This window comes from Anomaloglossus baeobatrachus, chromosome 11 (assembly GCF_048569485.1).
Source record: "Anomaloglossus baeobatrachus isolate aAnoBae1 chromosome 11, aAnoBae1.hap1, whole genome shotgun sequence".
Lineage (NCBI taxonomy): Eukaryota > Metazoa > Chordata > Amphibia > Anura > Aromobatidae > Anomaloglossus > Anomaloglossus baeobatrachus.
The window spans coordinates 127,987,450-128,004,485 of NC_134363.1; the positions used below are offsets into that span (position 1 = coordinate 127,987,450).

A 17,036-nucleotide genomic window follows, 5' to 3' on the forward strand; every position below is an offset into this window, starting at 1 on the left:
CTTCACAATTGTGACCCACTTGTTGTTGATTCTTCACCATAACATTAACATTTTTATCTTTATGTTTGAAGCCTGAATGTCATGATTGACTCCTGGCTCAGCTGGAGCTGAGCCTTTTTTTTAGTTTCACTTCTGATGCAGGTCACGTTAGAGGTTAATCCTTTCTGCCTCGTTCTGGAGGTCAGGCTGCTTTATTAGGGCACTGTTTCTCTTGGACTTCGCCAGTGATATTTCTGGCTCTGCTGTGTTCTGCTCTTGAGTGACCTGTTGTCTGCCCTACCCCCTCCTGACCTCCGTGTTCACCTGACCTGGTAACCTCCTCTGTTGTCTGTTTCCATCAGTGTCTCTCCCGCTGTCTCCCTGTTCGTTCCTTATCTGTATACCATAATTCTGTCTTGTCTTCACATTCCCCCTCGCTGCTAGGCTCTGATTTCCCGGCTACTGACTATTTGCTTCCCTCTGACTACGTTTAGGCTTTGCCCTTGTGTACTTACAAGACCTCATGTTGTGACACGGCTTTCTGACGATTCTACTGCCATCTGGTGGGCTTGACTAGTATTACCTCTGCTAGGGAATTCCCTGCTCATACGTTTCCTCCACTTTTACGCCCCCTAGTGGTTTACCAGCTAACTACCTTCTCAGATAGTTTCAGGAATCCTCTCAGTCCCACATTACTGTGCTGTACTGCTATTGTACATCTTAGAGTACAGTGTGACACTGAAATGTGGGAAAAGGTTGAAAAATTCAAGGGGGCCGAATACTTTCGCAAGGTACTGTATATGTTTGCCTTTTACCTGTATATGATTGTCCTGATGAAGAAGCCTCTGAGGGCTTTGAAACGCATTGACCATCCTTGGTTTGGTGGCCCAGGAGATTAACATTTTCTTCCTTACATTGTTTGCATCTCTACGTGGGTTCTGCAGCGGCCTCAGGCATTTTATGGTGGTTGTGACTTGCACAACCGCACAAGGTGAGCCTTTGATTTTAATTGGATAAGACCCTATTTTGCACAAATTCTCTTTCCAGCTCCTATTTATTAGTGCTAAACAAAAAAATAGACAACAAACTGCAGAAAGTGACTTTATTACAATGCAGTAGTGTTAAATCATGACAATTGTACATCTACTACAGGTTTAAAATTTGTCATCAAAATTAACCTCCATTCATGAATAAAACAGAAAAAAATTCAAAGCATTTTTTTTTAATCATTAAAAGGTTACATAAAACACCTTTGTGTGATGTATTTTCTAGGATAGGCACCTGATTTACAAGATGGACTAGCAGACTTTGAATAAGCCAAGATATCAGGTGGCACATTGGAAGTGGATGTAAGTCCTGGCACACTGGTAAAGCCACTTTTATTGCTGAAAAATGAATCTCGGATGCACATAACAGTATATGGATTTGGTGACATGTGTAAATGCATCCTTCAAGATAGAAAGGCACTATTGGCACAGTTTGGAAAAATCTAAATATATATTGTAATTTTTACAAAGCTCTGCTACAAAGTATGAAATTACGAAAAAAAAGAGGGTGCCAGGTTTCCCTTCCCCTAAGAGACTGCACTGCTTTATCCCCGAATAGGGCCAAGGACTGTTCTAATCTCATATACCTGCTTTAGGGATAGAGACAGTTGGAAAGAGGCACCGGCCATCTCTGCATCCCAAAATGGCTGGATAAAAGGTGGCACAATACACCCATGATGTTCAGTTACAGATGGCTGCATCAGAAGTCAATGGATGTAACCGCATCTTGTAGGTGTCTAGCTCTAGCCTAAGAAATCAGAGAAAATGTAACATTCTGTAATAAGCAGTAAACAGTCAATATTATTTGTAGGCAGCTTTGGAAACAATTGAGATCCTTTTGCAAAACTGAAGGAGACAGGACACAGAAGCCCTTTATCAGTGTCCACGATAACAAATGATATCTTTCCTGAGGGCTTCAAAGATGTCACATTGGCATTGAGCTTACAATTTCATAAAACTACATTCAGAAAAACAGTGCAAGTAACAATAAGGATTTATTGGGTGACCAGTTCAGTCCACTATTAACAAAATATGTATTTTTTTGGCTAAAGCCCTTACAACAAATGACCAAAGAGGTCATTTACTGTCCATTTGTGAACCCTATATATGTGCTGCAGAATTACACATTCTCAAACTTGATGAGGAAAAAAAAACACAGAAAATTATTACTGAAATAGTAATCTAGAGTTTGAAAGGATACAGTAGTTGGCACTAAACACATTTCATATAGACCAGTAATGTACATGTCTTGTACCTCTGGTCTAGGTTGGTCTTCTCACTGAAATCATGGGTTCCACATGGCAGAAGACAACAATGAAAAATAACATTTAAGAATACAGTAAGTTGGGGGTGCTGCGGTACTAAAAGCTTTCTGCAGTCATTACTCCAAGTGGTTTTCCAGTTGCCACCGATCATAAAAAAGGATAGATATTGGCTACCTAATATCTTAATGACCTGGTGAAGCCTTAACAAGACATTTCTCCTGTAGAGGTATGGTTGTTCCCGTAATACAAGGATGGCCCTAACCAGCCAGAATGGGAGTTGCTTGTGTTGTCCATATGTCATGTGTTACATTGTCAGGAGTTGTCTTTAGGAGACATCCCTTTAACTCTAGGTCTATGCAGGTGCTTTGCATAGTCAGAAACCCCCGGAAGAAGGATTTACAACCGAAACCTATAGGTCGGGGTTTTTTGGACTCTCAACTCACATTTAGGCATTATACTTTATGATTCTGACTGGGTTTGTCTGGGCGGCAATTGCTGTGTCACTCTTGTCACTTTAAAACTTTTCACAACTGTTCAGGTTTTGCAGGTCTATTAGTACCTGATACTGGACAGTTTTCTATTTTGTGGCATTTGTGGGCAGCACATCGCAGGATTTCTCCCAGCTTTCTGCTATTTTCTATTGTACACCAAAATGTGATGTGAGATCGCCACCTGCTGGTCTTCACCAATAAGTTATATTTTATCTTTTTGTATGCACTTTTATACATTTTTTGTACAGTAAATAATAAAGTTTATACACAATTTTCTGAAAAGTCTTTGTACAGGTCTTTCTTTGGTCTCCATAGTCAGAAAACTGGAGCTTTGATCACTATGTACAGGGTGATTCACTCACTATATTACCTGGAAAAAGTGATGTAAGTTCTAAAAGACGGTATATCATACTGAAATTTGGACTGTACATACTTTAGTGCATGAGAAACTGAAGTTTTGGAGCAGGTGTTGAAAATGTTCCCTCTGAGAGCCTGTAATGTTCGTGGCTTGTTACTGTACACCTGACCTTTCAAATGGCCCTAAAGGAAAAAAATCTGGCGGTGTTAAAATAGGTGATCTTGATGGCCACAGTGCCTTTACTTTGTCACCAAAGAAGCCTTCAACCTCTGTCATGCTGACAACCGACGTGTGGCACGTTGCTCCATCCATTGGAAGTAGCTCATTTTATGTTCATCATCGTCCAGCTGATTGACGAAGGTTTGAAAGATGTTCATGTACACCACTGTTGTCACTGTTGCTTAAAAAAAATATGGGGCTAATTATGTGCCGCCTGGAAATGGCACACCAAACACCAAATTTTTCTGGATGAAGCGGCGTATAGGAAGCATGTGCAGATATGGGTGTTTTTTTAATTTGCATGGCCACATAGGTGAAACCAGGCTTTAGGTTTTCTTTTTCAGCAATGAAGGTCTGGAACCACCGACAATACCAAATTATTTTCTCTTGATTGGTCCCTTTCAATTCCTCAACGATAGTGACTCTGTACGGATGAACACAACCTTTCTTGGCCGCTCGGTGACATATGGAATACGACATGCCTGTCTCTTAGGAAAGACTCTGTAGCGAATTACATGAAGATTGCCAGAAGTTGTGAATTGTTTCCTCCTCCTCCTTCATACTTATCCAGTAATGTTCCCGTACGATCTAGCTTATTCACCAATGACAGAATAAACGGTTTGGACAATAGATTTTGGTCTCCAAACTTTGTTAGGAACTCACTTTGGCGCCTCTTTAAGGACTCAGTTTTCCAATAAATTTCACAATGAAAACACACTGCTCAAAAATGTATCTGTACATTGTTAACAAATGCAGAAGGAGTAGGTTGTAGGAGTAAAATGCAAGCACCACACAAACTGCAGAGGCACAAAAAGGTGTGCAACAAGTTTATCATAGTGGAGAGGATTGGCGGGGTGACAAGTTGGGGAGACTAGTTGGCACGAGGATGTTCCTCGTCACCAGCACTGAGGTTCTTGGGACTCTCACTTCTCATGAACCAAAGTATGCACAGTCCAAATTTCAGTACTGACGACCAAGAAGTTACAGCAATTATTCCAGTTAAAGAGTGAATCACCATGTCCTTAAGACACTAGTCCGCATTTTGCAATTTTTAGGCTCTCCTTGCCCTTAATGATTTACATGCACAAGCTCAAAACCTGTCCTGCTCATACAGGTGCAACCATGTAACTCAATCAACACTGGTAACCCCCAATAAATTTGTTAATAGTTATTTTATCACCCTTTGTACCTTCTGCTCCTTCCCTCCACTTTACCAGTTTTAGATAAACAGGTAAAAGGCAATTGCAAAAATTAAAAAAAACTGGGAAAAGTCAAACTGTTCATCATTAAATCAGGAGACAAACCTGCTATTATGGCTGAATTCTGACATAGCAATAAGGCACTAGTGAGTATATAAAAGCACTAAGGCACAGGGTGGCTGTAAGAACAGTGGATTTCTCCCTGAAGTTTCAAATGGTTTAAGAAAAGATGGCATATTTACATTGGCTTAGTTTGTATAGGATCAGAAATCTAAAATGCGTGTACACTCACTCAGCAGGTACCACTAAAAGTGGACTTTGAGGATGTGCAATTCCTCAAAGAGAGCATAGTATTACCCAACCCATATTTTATCAGCTACTGGTACAGCAACATCATTCAACAGGTCATCAGCAACTGCACTGCAAATACCTGGGATAAGCAACTTTAAAAATCATGCAACCTTGGAATATAGCCCTGCCAACCACTAGTCCAATTGTAGTGAGGTCTGCAAAAGCTTGAGAGCAAGAAGAGTGCCAGAGGCTAAGGAAAAGGCACCTCTATGGAATTAGGCAGGATACACTGTACCCGGTGTATCTTTAGGTTATCTATGGCCACAGCATTTTGGGAACTCTTGTTATACAAAGGTTGGAGATCTACAATTTGCAGACCTGTATTAAAGACCAAGATAAATTCAAAGCAACACTGAAAATGATGGCAAGTAACACAGATGTCTGGGGAGCTTTGAAAGAAATAACCAGTCCATTTTCCTGACATGGCCCTTTTATTACATACATGAATTCCCCATAAAATGACAATTCAGAAGTATATTTCTTAAGGCCCTGTCACACACAGAGATAAATCTGTGGTAGATCTGTGGTTGCAGTGAAATTGTGGACAATCAGTACCAGGTCTGTGGTTGTGTACACGTGGAACAATATGTCCATGATTTCACTGCAACCACAGATCTGCCAAAGATTTATCTCTGTGTGTGACAGGGCCTTTAGGTTCCGTGCCCACGATCAGTGTTTGCAGCATTTTGGATGTAGCATGCTTCAGCTGCGTCCAAAACGTTGCGGTGTACAGTACAAGAACATTGGATGGATTTCTAGAAATCCTGTGCCCACTAAGCTTCTGTTTTCCGCAGCAAACACTGACCTGCGGTGCGGATTTCCAGACCGCAGCATGTCAATTGTTTGCTGCGGAATCGCATGCGTCCTCTGTAGGGAGAACACAAGCAGGAGAGCTCACCGCAGCGCACCGAACCCTGATCGTGGGTGCAAGCAGCTGCGGTCTCCTGCGGAAGAGACATGCGGCACCGCTGGTCCAGGACGCAGTGAGTCCTGATCGTGGGCACATACTCTTAGACTATGCATTGTTCCGTTCCACTGTTAATCCCCCTGGAAATATATGAATACTGGTAATTACCATTCCCTTTTTGCAGGCACACTCCATATTGAGAATATCGAACTGTTTGGTCTCCCCCTTGTGACAAAAGTAAAGGTAACACCAGATGTCAATTCATGAAATTAAATATAGAGAACGACAATGCTTTGTTCCAAGAAAAGTTACCGAAGATTGGTTATTTCTAGGGATGATCGAATATCACAAATATTCGGCAATATTCGGCTTTGCAAATAACCGACGAATAGGTCGCCGCTATGTGAATATTCGATGCGCAATGTAAGTCTATGGGAAGCCCGAATAGTTGCTATTCGGCAACTATTCGGGTTTCCCATAGACTTACATTGCGCATCGAATATTCGCAAATAGTTGAATAGCGGAGACCTATTCGGCGAATATGGGCGTTGCGGAATATTTGAGGTATTCGATCATCCCTAGTTATTTCATGAGAAATATAAGTATGTATCAAAACAGACCTGTCAAAAGAGTCCTTTCTAGACTGGAATCACCCATGCAGTTTTTGAAGACAAAGGCAGAATTGGATCTAGCAGAAAGAAGAACAAGTCCTACTTTCATGTCTTTTCCTGGTTCCCAAAAATATCTAACAAAACTGTATTTGCTCTGAGCCTTAATAAACTTTTCAGATTTCTTATTACTGGGAAAAATACTTGACTCCCAGGTGATTATTGACTGAAGAAAAATCTAAGAAAAAAAGATAACATATGGACTTAATAGCATTATAGAGAATCAATATGTACAATCAAAGGGATAAGTGATCGACCTGAATAAGTTGTGTTAAGACCGTGCAAATGTGTAGAAAATCCTCAATAGTGTCTAAATTAAGGAGTGTACAATATCACAGTAAAGGCACTTAACTCTGAACAAGAAGGAGGTTAGAAAAATAAAACTAAGCTAATAAAAGACTTGGAGATCAGAATATAAACTCTTGGTTACAGCAGATTGGATATGGTGAACTGCAGCGTCTTGTAAGCCAGCTTCAGCCGACATCTGCCAGTAAGGAGATCAGGACACGCTCCACACTGCAAGAAATTGATGACATGTATTAAAATATTCATCATACATACAGATGTAGCAAAGCTGAAATTGTCATTTAGTTGTAATGCTTTTTCGTTGTCACGAGGTGTGACAAGGTAACCCTTAGGGTGGTCCTATCTTGCCCCTGTTCCCAAAGATATGCCTAATGGTGACGATGTTTGGGCCATCTTCCTAACCATAGCTTCTGAATAGCCTTGGTCAATACCCCCTTCTCCTTCACGCCCGGGGAGGGTCGGGACAGGAGTGGTTTATCCCACATAAATAGACAGGGAAAAACTCAAACTCACTGGGCACACACACATAAGACAAGACGTGCTCAGGAGGAAATAAAGAATCAAGAAGAAAATAAACGGACAGCGAGAATATTTCCAGAACACACCAAATAATGCACAGGAAATCACCAGAACCAGCTCACCACAGCACCAGGACTGGTATCACAAATGAAGCTATAATCTGCGTGGAGAAACAGGTTCCACCATCTTTTAAAGGGCAGAGAGTAGCTGTGATAGTCCTCCTGTAACCTGTGACCCTAGCAGCAAATAACTCCTGCTAGACTGATCACTAATAAGCACACAACTGGTCGATGCTTGAGTCTGACTGTGCGACTCAAAAGCACCAGGGAAACCATAGTGTGACGTGTCCAGACTCCGCAGTGTGAACAGGGCCAGAAGTCGCCATAACACTCGGTGAGTTTAGAGCTGAACAGTGTGACATTCGGGTGGTCTTTGAACGTGTTTCCAGAGGTGTGAGAATGAGAAAGGAGGGGACCCTAGTGTGTATGAGCAGTGGGTTGACATACAAAAGTAGATTTCACTGTAGTGAAATGCCTGGTGATAACCACGGATCACAGAGCATTTCCAAACCGGAATCTGCAGCCATTAGATGAAATCATCTTTAATCTAAAAACAAAGACAACACTGCAAGTTGAGTACTTACCAATGATAATTATGATGATGATCACAATTACTGCAATTAATATTGCCCACATCTGTAGAGAGAATAAATTATGGCGGGTCAGTCACCGGCTTCTTTATAAACATGAGACATAACAGCCTGACTATAGGAACACCATCCCATCCAACATATTACTGTGCAGAGTTCTGCTTTCCACCTACCACTGGTGGAAGACAATTTGTCACATCCCCATCTACTCTTGGACGGTCTAAAATACACAGCTACTGATGACTTTAGAAGCTGGATACCACTAACACAAGCACAGAAGACAGTATCACCTTGCAGTTCTTCCACCAGTACTTTCTCTTCAGCTTCCCTGCACTGGTCTCGAACTGTGAAGCTCCAGCCTGCAGAGCGTCTGCACGATCATCCAGGTCGGAAAGTTTCTGGTCTCTCTCTAGGACTTTGTCCACATTGACTCTCATTATGTCAACCACCTAAAGTTTCAAAGAAAAAGAAAATGAATTATATTTTTAAGAAAAAGGGAGTGTTTAGAATAAAGCTAGAACAAGCCATAGCTGGCCATAAACCTTTGATAGCTGTCGGTGAACACTTGGCCAACAACTGTTTTCCCAAATCTTCCCATACACTTGCACTTTTGGATCCCCCCCAAATCTGAAATTGATGGTCTATGCCAAGGGAAGGTCATTAATTTTGTGAGGCCAGAAGAAATGTTACATAAAGATCACATACCAGAGTAAAAAAAAAAAAATCGCTATTATTAATAATCAACAAAGAAAGCCATTGAAAATCAAGAGGGGGAACAATTTGTAATGTATGACATCAAAATCATAGAGTTGAACCAATACTGACCCAGATATACAGTATAAATGCAGGAAAGCGTATTCACCCTCACCCCTATCCATTATCATTATGAACCTGATGTACAATTGTACAAGCTCCTAGTGCATCCATTTAACTGGTGTTTTGTGATAGGCAAATTGATCCACCGAAGCGGATATCCAACTGCCAAGTCTTGAGAAATAAGGGAGAATGCTGCAAATATTGAGTCTTTGCATAAATTTGATGTATTTGTCAATAAAAGTTGAAACCTTTCTGAAATGTTTATAATTGTACTTCAGGAACAATAGAAACATCGGACGAAGGGTACATTCATACGACCATTCTGTTTTTGCGGTCCGGAAAAAAATTGGTCTGTTTTTCCTCATATGCATCCGTGTGACAACCGCATCCGTTCCGTATACGGTCTGTTTTACATCCGTGTGCCTGCTGGGTTGTTTTTTTTCGGACAGCAAAAAGACGGAAGGAGGGTTATATACAGTCAAAAACTAGAGAGATAGATAGCGAGGATAAATAGCTATATAGATATAATGTCCCACTCCCGTGCATTTTGTAATCTTGCACCCTTTAGTGCCTTTCATGTGGCTCTAAAGGGTGTTTAGACTTGTTTTTAGCTACAAATTCATTATTTACCCAAAAAAACAGACATGAGGTCTCCCCTATTTTTTTGTAGCCAGCTAAAGTGAAGCAGACAGCGGGAGCCTGCAGACCATAGCTGGCAGCTCTATCTTACCTGGTAATCTAAAAAAAGAGTGCACCCTACACTGTTATTTTAAACTAAATAATTTAAAACAAAACGTGGGGTCCCCCCAAATTGGATTACCAGCCAAGGTAAAGCGGACAGCTGTGGTATAGTATTCTCAGACTAGGGAGGTCCATGGTTATTGGACCCTCCTCAGCCTAAAAATAGCAGGCCGCAGCCACTCCAGAAGTGGCGTATCCATTAGATGCGTCAGTCCTGGCGCTTCGCCCCAGCTCAACCCGTTTCCCTGGTGCAGTGGCAAACGTGGTAATGTATGGGTTTTATACCAGCTGTGTAATATCTGCTGGCATCAAGCCCTGGCATTAATGATGTCACGGCGTCTATCAGATACTGACTCTACAGCCCTGGTTAGTGATGTTGAGTAAGCCAAACCTCCGACTCCTCAATTTCCCTGATTCAAACTCCAACTCCGACTCCGACTCCCTTATACAATTGAATCCAGAAGTTTCCATTTGCTCTCTATAAAGACATATTTGCATGTTTTTCTCACTATCTGACATGAAATGAGAATACATTTTTCCTGGTTTAGGTCAATTAGGAACCAAAATTATTTACAGTATAGTTGCTAATTGCCAGAATAATAAGAAAGAGAGAATGTTTAAGGCGTTTTAATTACTTTCTGCAAATTCAAAAGTTTCCATTTCATTAGTATTTGGTACCATTGTCCTTAAACTGTGATTTGGGTGAAACGTTTTGGATCTCCTTCCACAAGCTTCTCACGACAGCAGGTAAGAATTTATACCGATTCCTCCTGACAGAACTGGTGTAACTGAGCCATGTTTGTAGGTCTCCTTGCTCACACCGGCTTTGACCATACATTTTCAATAGGATTGAGATAATATATTTTATTCACTTATATAGCGCTATTAATTCTATAGCGTTTTCCATACATCAGCTCCAAAACATTGCGTGTGTTATGCTTAAGCCACTATGTAACCAGTTTGGCAGTATGCTTTGGGTCATTGTCCATTTGGCAGACCCATTTCCACAAAAGCTTTAAGTTCCTGGCTACTGTCTTGAGATGTTGCTTCAGTATTGCCACATAATCGTCTTTCCTCATGATGCCATCTATTTTGTGAAGTGCAACAGACCCTCCTGCAGTAAAACAACCCCACATTATGATGCTAACACCCCTGAGTTTCACAGTTGGGATGGTGCTCTTAGGTGTCAAAGCGCCTCCCTTTTACCTCCAAACATAACGGTCATCATTGTAGCCAAACAGTTCAATTTTAGTTTCACCAGACCATAGGACATGTCTTCAAAAAGTAAGGTCTTTGTTCCTGTGTGCATTTGCAAACATTAATTTGTTTGTTTTTTTGTTTCTTTTGGAATAATTGCTTCTTCCTGGCAGTGACCTTTCAGCCCATGTTGATACAGTACTCGTTTCACTGTGGATGACACAATCTTACCAGCTTCCGCCAGCATCTTCACAAGATCTTTTGCTTGTGTTCTTGGGTTCATATGCAAATGTCTGACCAAAGCACGTTCATCTCTGGTACATACAACCCGTCTCCTTCCTGAGCGGTATGATGGCTGGAAATTCCCATCTTGTTTGTACTTGCATATAATTGTTTGTACAGATGAACGAGGCATCTTCAGATATTTGGAAATTACGCCCAAGGATGAACCAAACTTGTGCAAGTCCACAGTTCTCTCCCTGAGATCTTGGCTGATTTCTTTTGACGTTCTCATGATGCTACGCAAAGAAGCAGTGTATTTCAGGTGTGCATTAAAATATATCCACAGGTGTGTCTCTAACTAACTCAGATGTTGCCAATAAACCTATCAAAAGCTTCAAAAGACATGACATCATCATATGGGCTGTCCCATATTGTTTAAAAGCATACTACTTAGTGTATGTAAGGTTATGACGTTGCAGAAAGTAATACAAATGCCTTGAAACATTCTCTCATTCTGGCATTTGGAAATATAAATAATTTTGGTTCCTAATTGACCTAAAATGGGAAAGGTTTATTTTTATTTCATGTCAGATAGTGAGAAACATGAATATGTCTTTTTAGATAAATGTATGGAAACTTCTGGTTTCAACTGTATAGGACTCATGTTTGTAACAAATTCACTGTAGTAAAATGGTAACATCACTACTTATATCCTGTAGTTGAAGTGCAGCACAGATCTATCTCAACTAAAATCCTAGAGCCTTTGATCAGGAATAGAACAGATATTTACAGGACATTTTATAACTTTCCTAAATTCTTATGAAAAAATTATTAATCACATACTGCATTGAACCGCTATAGCCAATTTTTTATATATTTTAGGAGCCTGAGTTGGTCCATTTTATACCAACTCCACCAAAATGGACACCGACTCCGACTCCACAGCCCTGTCATTAACAGTCAGTAATAAAATAAATAAAAAAAATAGACAACAAAAAATGTTTTATTTGAAATAACACTCCCCAACACATTCCCTCTTTTACCAATTTATTGAAAAGGAAAAACAAATCCGGGTGCAGAGTAATCCACTAAGGGGGTCCTATGATGATCCATACGCTCTGTCCCAGTCAATGAAGAATAGAATGTTCCCCATTGGCTGGGAGAGCAGTGCAGTGACCTGAGCTAACATCATTAGGTCAGGCCAGGTCACTGCAGGGCATGATGAGCGCTGACGTCATCAGGATAGCTCAGTTCATTACCTGCAGTGATGAAGTTCTCTGAACTCGTGACGTCAGTGCTCGTCACTGAGTTCCATGACCGCCGTGTTCTCCCACAAAGTATCGCGGGAGCTCGTGATGTCACCGCTAGTCAGTCTCAGGCCGCCCGTGAGACTTGAGGTGACATCACAGCGGGCATGAAACTCAGTGACAAGCGCTGACTTCAAGAGTTCAGCGCACTTTATCACAGTAGGTAATGAGCTTTGCTGACCTCTTGACGGCAGTGCTCATCATCCCCGCAGCTGCTCGCACTGTGCTGTGCTGGCCAGGGCAGTGGGACATAGACTGCAATGGCACTAATAGACGGAAGCTACACGGAAGTGCTTCTGTGTGGCTTATCGGGATTTTGCGGACCCACTGACTTGTATTGTGTCACGGTCCGCATTTTGCGGAACATAATAGGACATGTTCCATAATAACGGAATGAGTGAAAACTGTGGAAAAAGAAAGCGCAATAGGGTCTTACCCCAATATATATAGGGTAAAGCAAAGGATAATCCTACTCACCAATTCGGGTTGTGGCAGTCACAACACCTATAGCAGCATGTAACACCAAGTCCCGGCAGCGGTCCCCATGAGGCAGATAACAGAGAGTAGTAGAGAATGGGTTTCACAGCCGCGCCAAAAGACTACTGGATTCTTCTCAGATTAATGTTTCTTTTATTTCATAACAGGTCAAGTCTACGCGTTTCAGGAGAACACAGCTCCCTTCTTCAGGACAAACCAGCAAAGAATCATCAAATCTCAATTGATTTGATGATTTGATGATTCTTTGCTGGTTTGTCCTGAAGAAGGGAGCTGTGTTCTCCTGAAACGCGTAGACTTGACCTGTTATGAAATAAAAGAAACATTAATCTGAGAAGAATCCAGTAGTCTTTTGGCGCGGCTATGAAACCCATTCTCTACTACTCTCTATAATAACGGAATGGACATATGGGCACGGATGGCACACGGAAGCACTTCCGTGTGCCATCCAATCCTATAGAAAACACATTAAAAAGATGGTCTTGTCAGTAGGTCCGCTTAAAAAGAAAGGAACTGACCAGGACAAACAGAACGGTCATCTGAATGAGCCCTCAATAAGATTAAAAACACAAACAGAAAATTTTGTAAAAGGGAACCCGTCACCAGGTTTTTCCCCTATAAGCTGTGGCCACTACCAGTGACCTCTTTTATACAGCATTCTAGAATGCTGTATATAAGAGCCCAGACCGCTCTGTAAAAAACATCTTTTATTATACTCACCTGCGGGACACTTGGGTCCACCTCTTCCTTCCCATCGCTGTTCTACTTCCCAGCTGAAGCTCGGCTTGAGGAAGTGTTGAGTAATTGGTTTCAAGGAAGGAAGAAGAGCAATTTGGAGCTGCAGGATGCAAGTTTATTTCTAGAGAAGGGGCTCGAGTGGACGCATAGCAAGCCATTGATAGTGAAAAAATAACAATACAAAAGAGACGGCCAAAAATAGATGTTCGCCGGAAACCAGTTCTCTGCATGAATTACCTGACGAGCCTTTGCTTTGAATGATGTAGAATAAAGCGATTGTTCAGAACTAGGTCTGTGAACACTACCGCGGAGACACTTACGGTGTCACGAAGCCACTACCCTCTTGATACCGCAATCAACCGATTGAAATAACACGGTTCTAAAGCTGACGTCAGGGAAATTAACCCCGGCGTGCCAGCCTCGCTGCCATAGTAAATTGGATGAGATGACGACATTGGACATCAACAGGCTACAAAAAGAAGATTGATATCCTGCAGCTTGTACATACAGTATGTGACAGATCTGGATTGCAGGAGAGAGGGTAAAGTATTAATTAGCAAATAAAGGGGCTGCTCACCTCATTGACCTGCGCTTGCGTCTGCTGGAGACGTCTGTTACTGCTCGCAGCATCGCTGGGTGCTCCAGAGGACGACCTGAAAGAACCAGAGAGAGGATTAGAAAGGGAACTGTTTAGGATTAGAACTCAAAAATTCAATAATATTCCAGCAATGAGCAAACATCGGATGGGTTTTACTTCTGTACAAAAACAAATTAATAAGGTTCTCCCAATAACGGTGCTCTGAAGCCTGATCTTGAATAGAGGATGTGCACATGCTTGGCCTTCACTCCATTCATTCATTCATTGTCTATGGGTCTGCCAGCCAAAACAGAGTGCGCTTCCACTCCATTCAGGGTTGTCTGGATCACGCAGAGTACCAGCAGATGGACTCCACACTGACAAAAAACCCCAAACTTTCTTTGTTTTTTTTTTTGTTTTTTTTTTAAAAATAAATATTTTATGAATATAGAAGTGAGCCGCTGCTAGGAATATCCTGTATCTACTTACTTGGTAATGATAAACTCTGCAAATACTTTTTCATTAACAAAAAAAATAATTTTCTGAATGCAGCATGTAAGCAGACCTATGTTGCCATGGTAACAGCTTGCAAACCTTGTAAAGTATGATCCTACAGACATACTTGCATCCTTTTATCCCCTACTTTTTGCTGACTTTTAAAGTCTAAAGAAGAAAAAAAAAGGGATCTGAAAACCACAGCGTTTCTGTTGAAGAAGAACTATGGAACTTGCACTGTGTGACTGGCTGAAAACCACGCACACACAACCAAGCCTTCAATTAATGGTAATCAGCCTGCAGCTTTCATCCCTTGTCTTCATTGATGCCGGAAAAAGAGAACACAGGCATAAAAACATATGCAATAAAAAATATAGAATGAATTTTGACTTTAATTCAGTGGGATGGCAGCAGTGTAAGCAACATATGTTGACGATAATCCTGCCGGGGCTGCAGGATACAGTGGTTGGGGGTCACCTGCCTCCCCCCGCCATGTGAGTGTTCTCCTTTCTACTATCACCTGCCACTGTTTACAAATTGTTTCTTGCTTCTTTCAGTGATTTCAAATAAAAGGGTGTAGGATTTCGAGGTTTGTAAATTGTTGGGCAACGTTAGAGCTGTAAACACAAACCAAGACTTTTTATTAATCTTGTTTGCAAAGTTGCATCACTTCTTATTTTGGATGCTATGATGTGCCATTGTAGCGCCCCTGAACCACTCGGGGCACTACTACGGTAGGTACTGCATCCTCCCCAGGGACCTGGAACACCAGTGTCAGTGACATCTACACACACCAAAATCCCAGTTTCCACTCCACACCAGGGGAAATTGGCTAGTCAGATACAAGGGGATGGCCACCTAGAGGGCAGAGCCAGTCCAGATGACTAGACAGCCTGGTGGGAGGGTACAGTAGTCAGTAGAGTAGAGAGAGGTGTCTAGAGCTGGGTCGTGTAACGGTGACCCGGGGGCACAGGAGAGTGGTCGCCAGGGTAGGTACATCCGAGTACCACTGCACTGACGGGGCACAGGGCCCTAGGTCAGGCGTCAGTTTTACACGGCCTGGCAAATAGCTGCACAGTGAGGGGACCTGGATTTATAAACCAGTGTTCACAGCAGAGTAGTTAGTTCTCGCCCGACAGGTTCCATCCAAGCCACTTACAGTGGGTACAGAAAGTATTCAGACCCCTTTCAATTTTTCACTCTTTGTTTCATTGCAGCCATTTGGTAAGTTCAAAAAAGTTAATTTTCATTTTATTTTTCTCATTAATGTACACTCTGCACCCCATCTTGACAGAAAAAAAAACAAATGTGGAAATTTTTGCAAATTTATTAAACAAGAAAAACTGAAATATCACATGGCCATAAGTATTCAGACCCTTTGCTCAGACACTCATATTTAAGTCACATGCTGTCCATTTCCTTGTGATCCTCCTTGAGATGTTCTACTCCTTCATTAGAGTCCAGCTCTGTTTAATTAAACTGATAGGACTTGATTTGGAAAGGCACACACCTGTATATATAAGACCTCACAGCTCACAGTGCATGTCACACCAAATGAGAATCATGAGGTCAAAGGAACTGCCCAAGGAGCTCAGAGACAGAAATGTGCCAAGGCACAGATCTGGCCAAGGTTACAAAAGTATTTCTGCAGTACTCAAGGTTCCTAAGAGCTCTGTGGCCTCCATAATCCTTAAATGGAAGAAGTTTGGGACTATCAGAAGTCTTCCTAGACCTGGCTGTCCAGCCAAACTGAGCTTATCTCCGCAATTGTACTGACAAGAAGAATTGTTTTTCAAGATTATTTTTTTTTCCCTGTTAATATCTTTTTTTCTCCGATTTGCTTTCCATCAGGAAAAATGTATTGAAATATACAGCAAATGTGGTAGGATGGGGATGTAGGTCAATGGCGTCCCAGCACAATTGGTTCTGGATGATTTCCATATGGAAACATAGAGCAAATGGTAGAATTGTAGAGAGATTGTTTGATGATCTGCTCTGTTCATACATTCATCTGAATGGCTACCATGGCCATCAACATGCTCGTCCACTGGTGGATGCCTCCGGTGCGCTCGCAATCCTTTAAATGAGCAAAGATCAGTCTTTCGGGCATCCCTTCCCTCCTTCTCACAATGTGCCCCAGATATTTGTATGTATCCTTGGTAATAAATCCTAATTCTCAGCCTCGGTTGTGCCCATCAGTCACCAGCCTGGGAATGTCTGTAGTGGAGCACATTGCACACTGTGGCTTAATGTTTGTTCCTGATATGAACACGTGGATTCTGAAGGGATCGGCCGGAAGATGAAGCAATTCCTATGTAGAACAGGCTGTACTGTACTTGGCTGTGTGTCAGAGGCTTAATCCACTGCACATTACATAATGATGGCCCAGTGATCTGTATATTCCTGTACAGTTACACGCTGTCACACTCCTATACCGCTCTGCTGCATGTAGGGCAGAAGCTTTAGATTGTAGGTGAGAGACCTTGTCCTA

General features: G+C 41.8%; 1 protein-coding gene across 1 annotated transcript in view; it reads right to left on the reverse strand.

The window, feature by feature from the left end:
* Positions 1–1,067: 1,067 nt before the first annotated feature.
* Positions 1,068–17,036, reverse strand: part of VAMP3 (vesicle associated membrane protein 3) — a 50,795-nt gene continuing 34,826 nt past the window's right edge. The window contains exons 2-5 of the mRNA XM_075328463.1: positions 14,051–14,126; positions 8,248–8,406; positions 7,952–8,003; positions 1,068–6,999 (exon numbers count right to left, since the gene is read on the reverse strand). Coding sequence (XP_075184578.1) covers positions 6,983–6,999; positions 7,952–8,003; positions 8,248–8,406; positions 14,051–14,126 — 304 coding nt within the window. The 3' untranslated portion in view covers positions 1,068–6,982. The remainder of the gene's footprint in view (positions 7,000–7,951; positions 8,004–8,247; positions 8,407–14,050; positions 14,127–17,036) is intronic.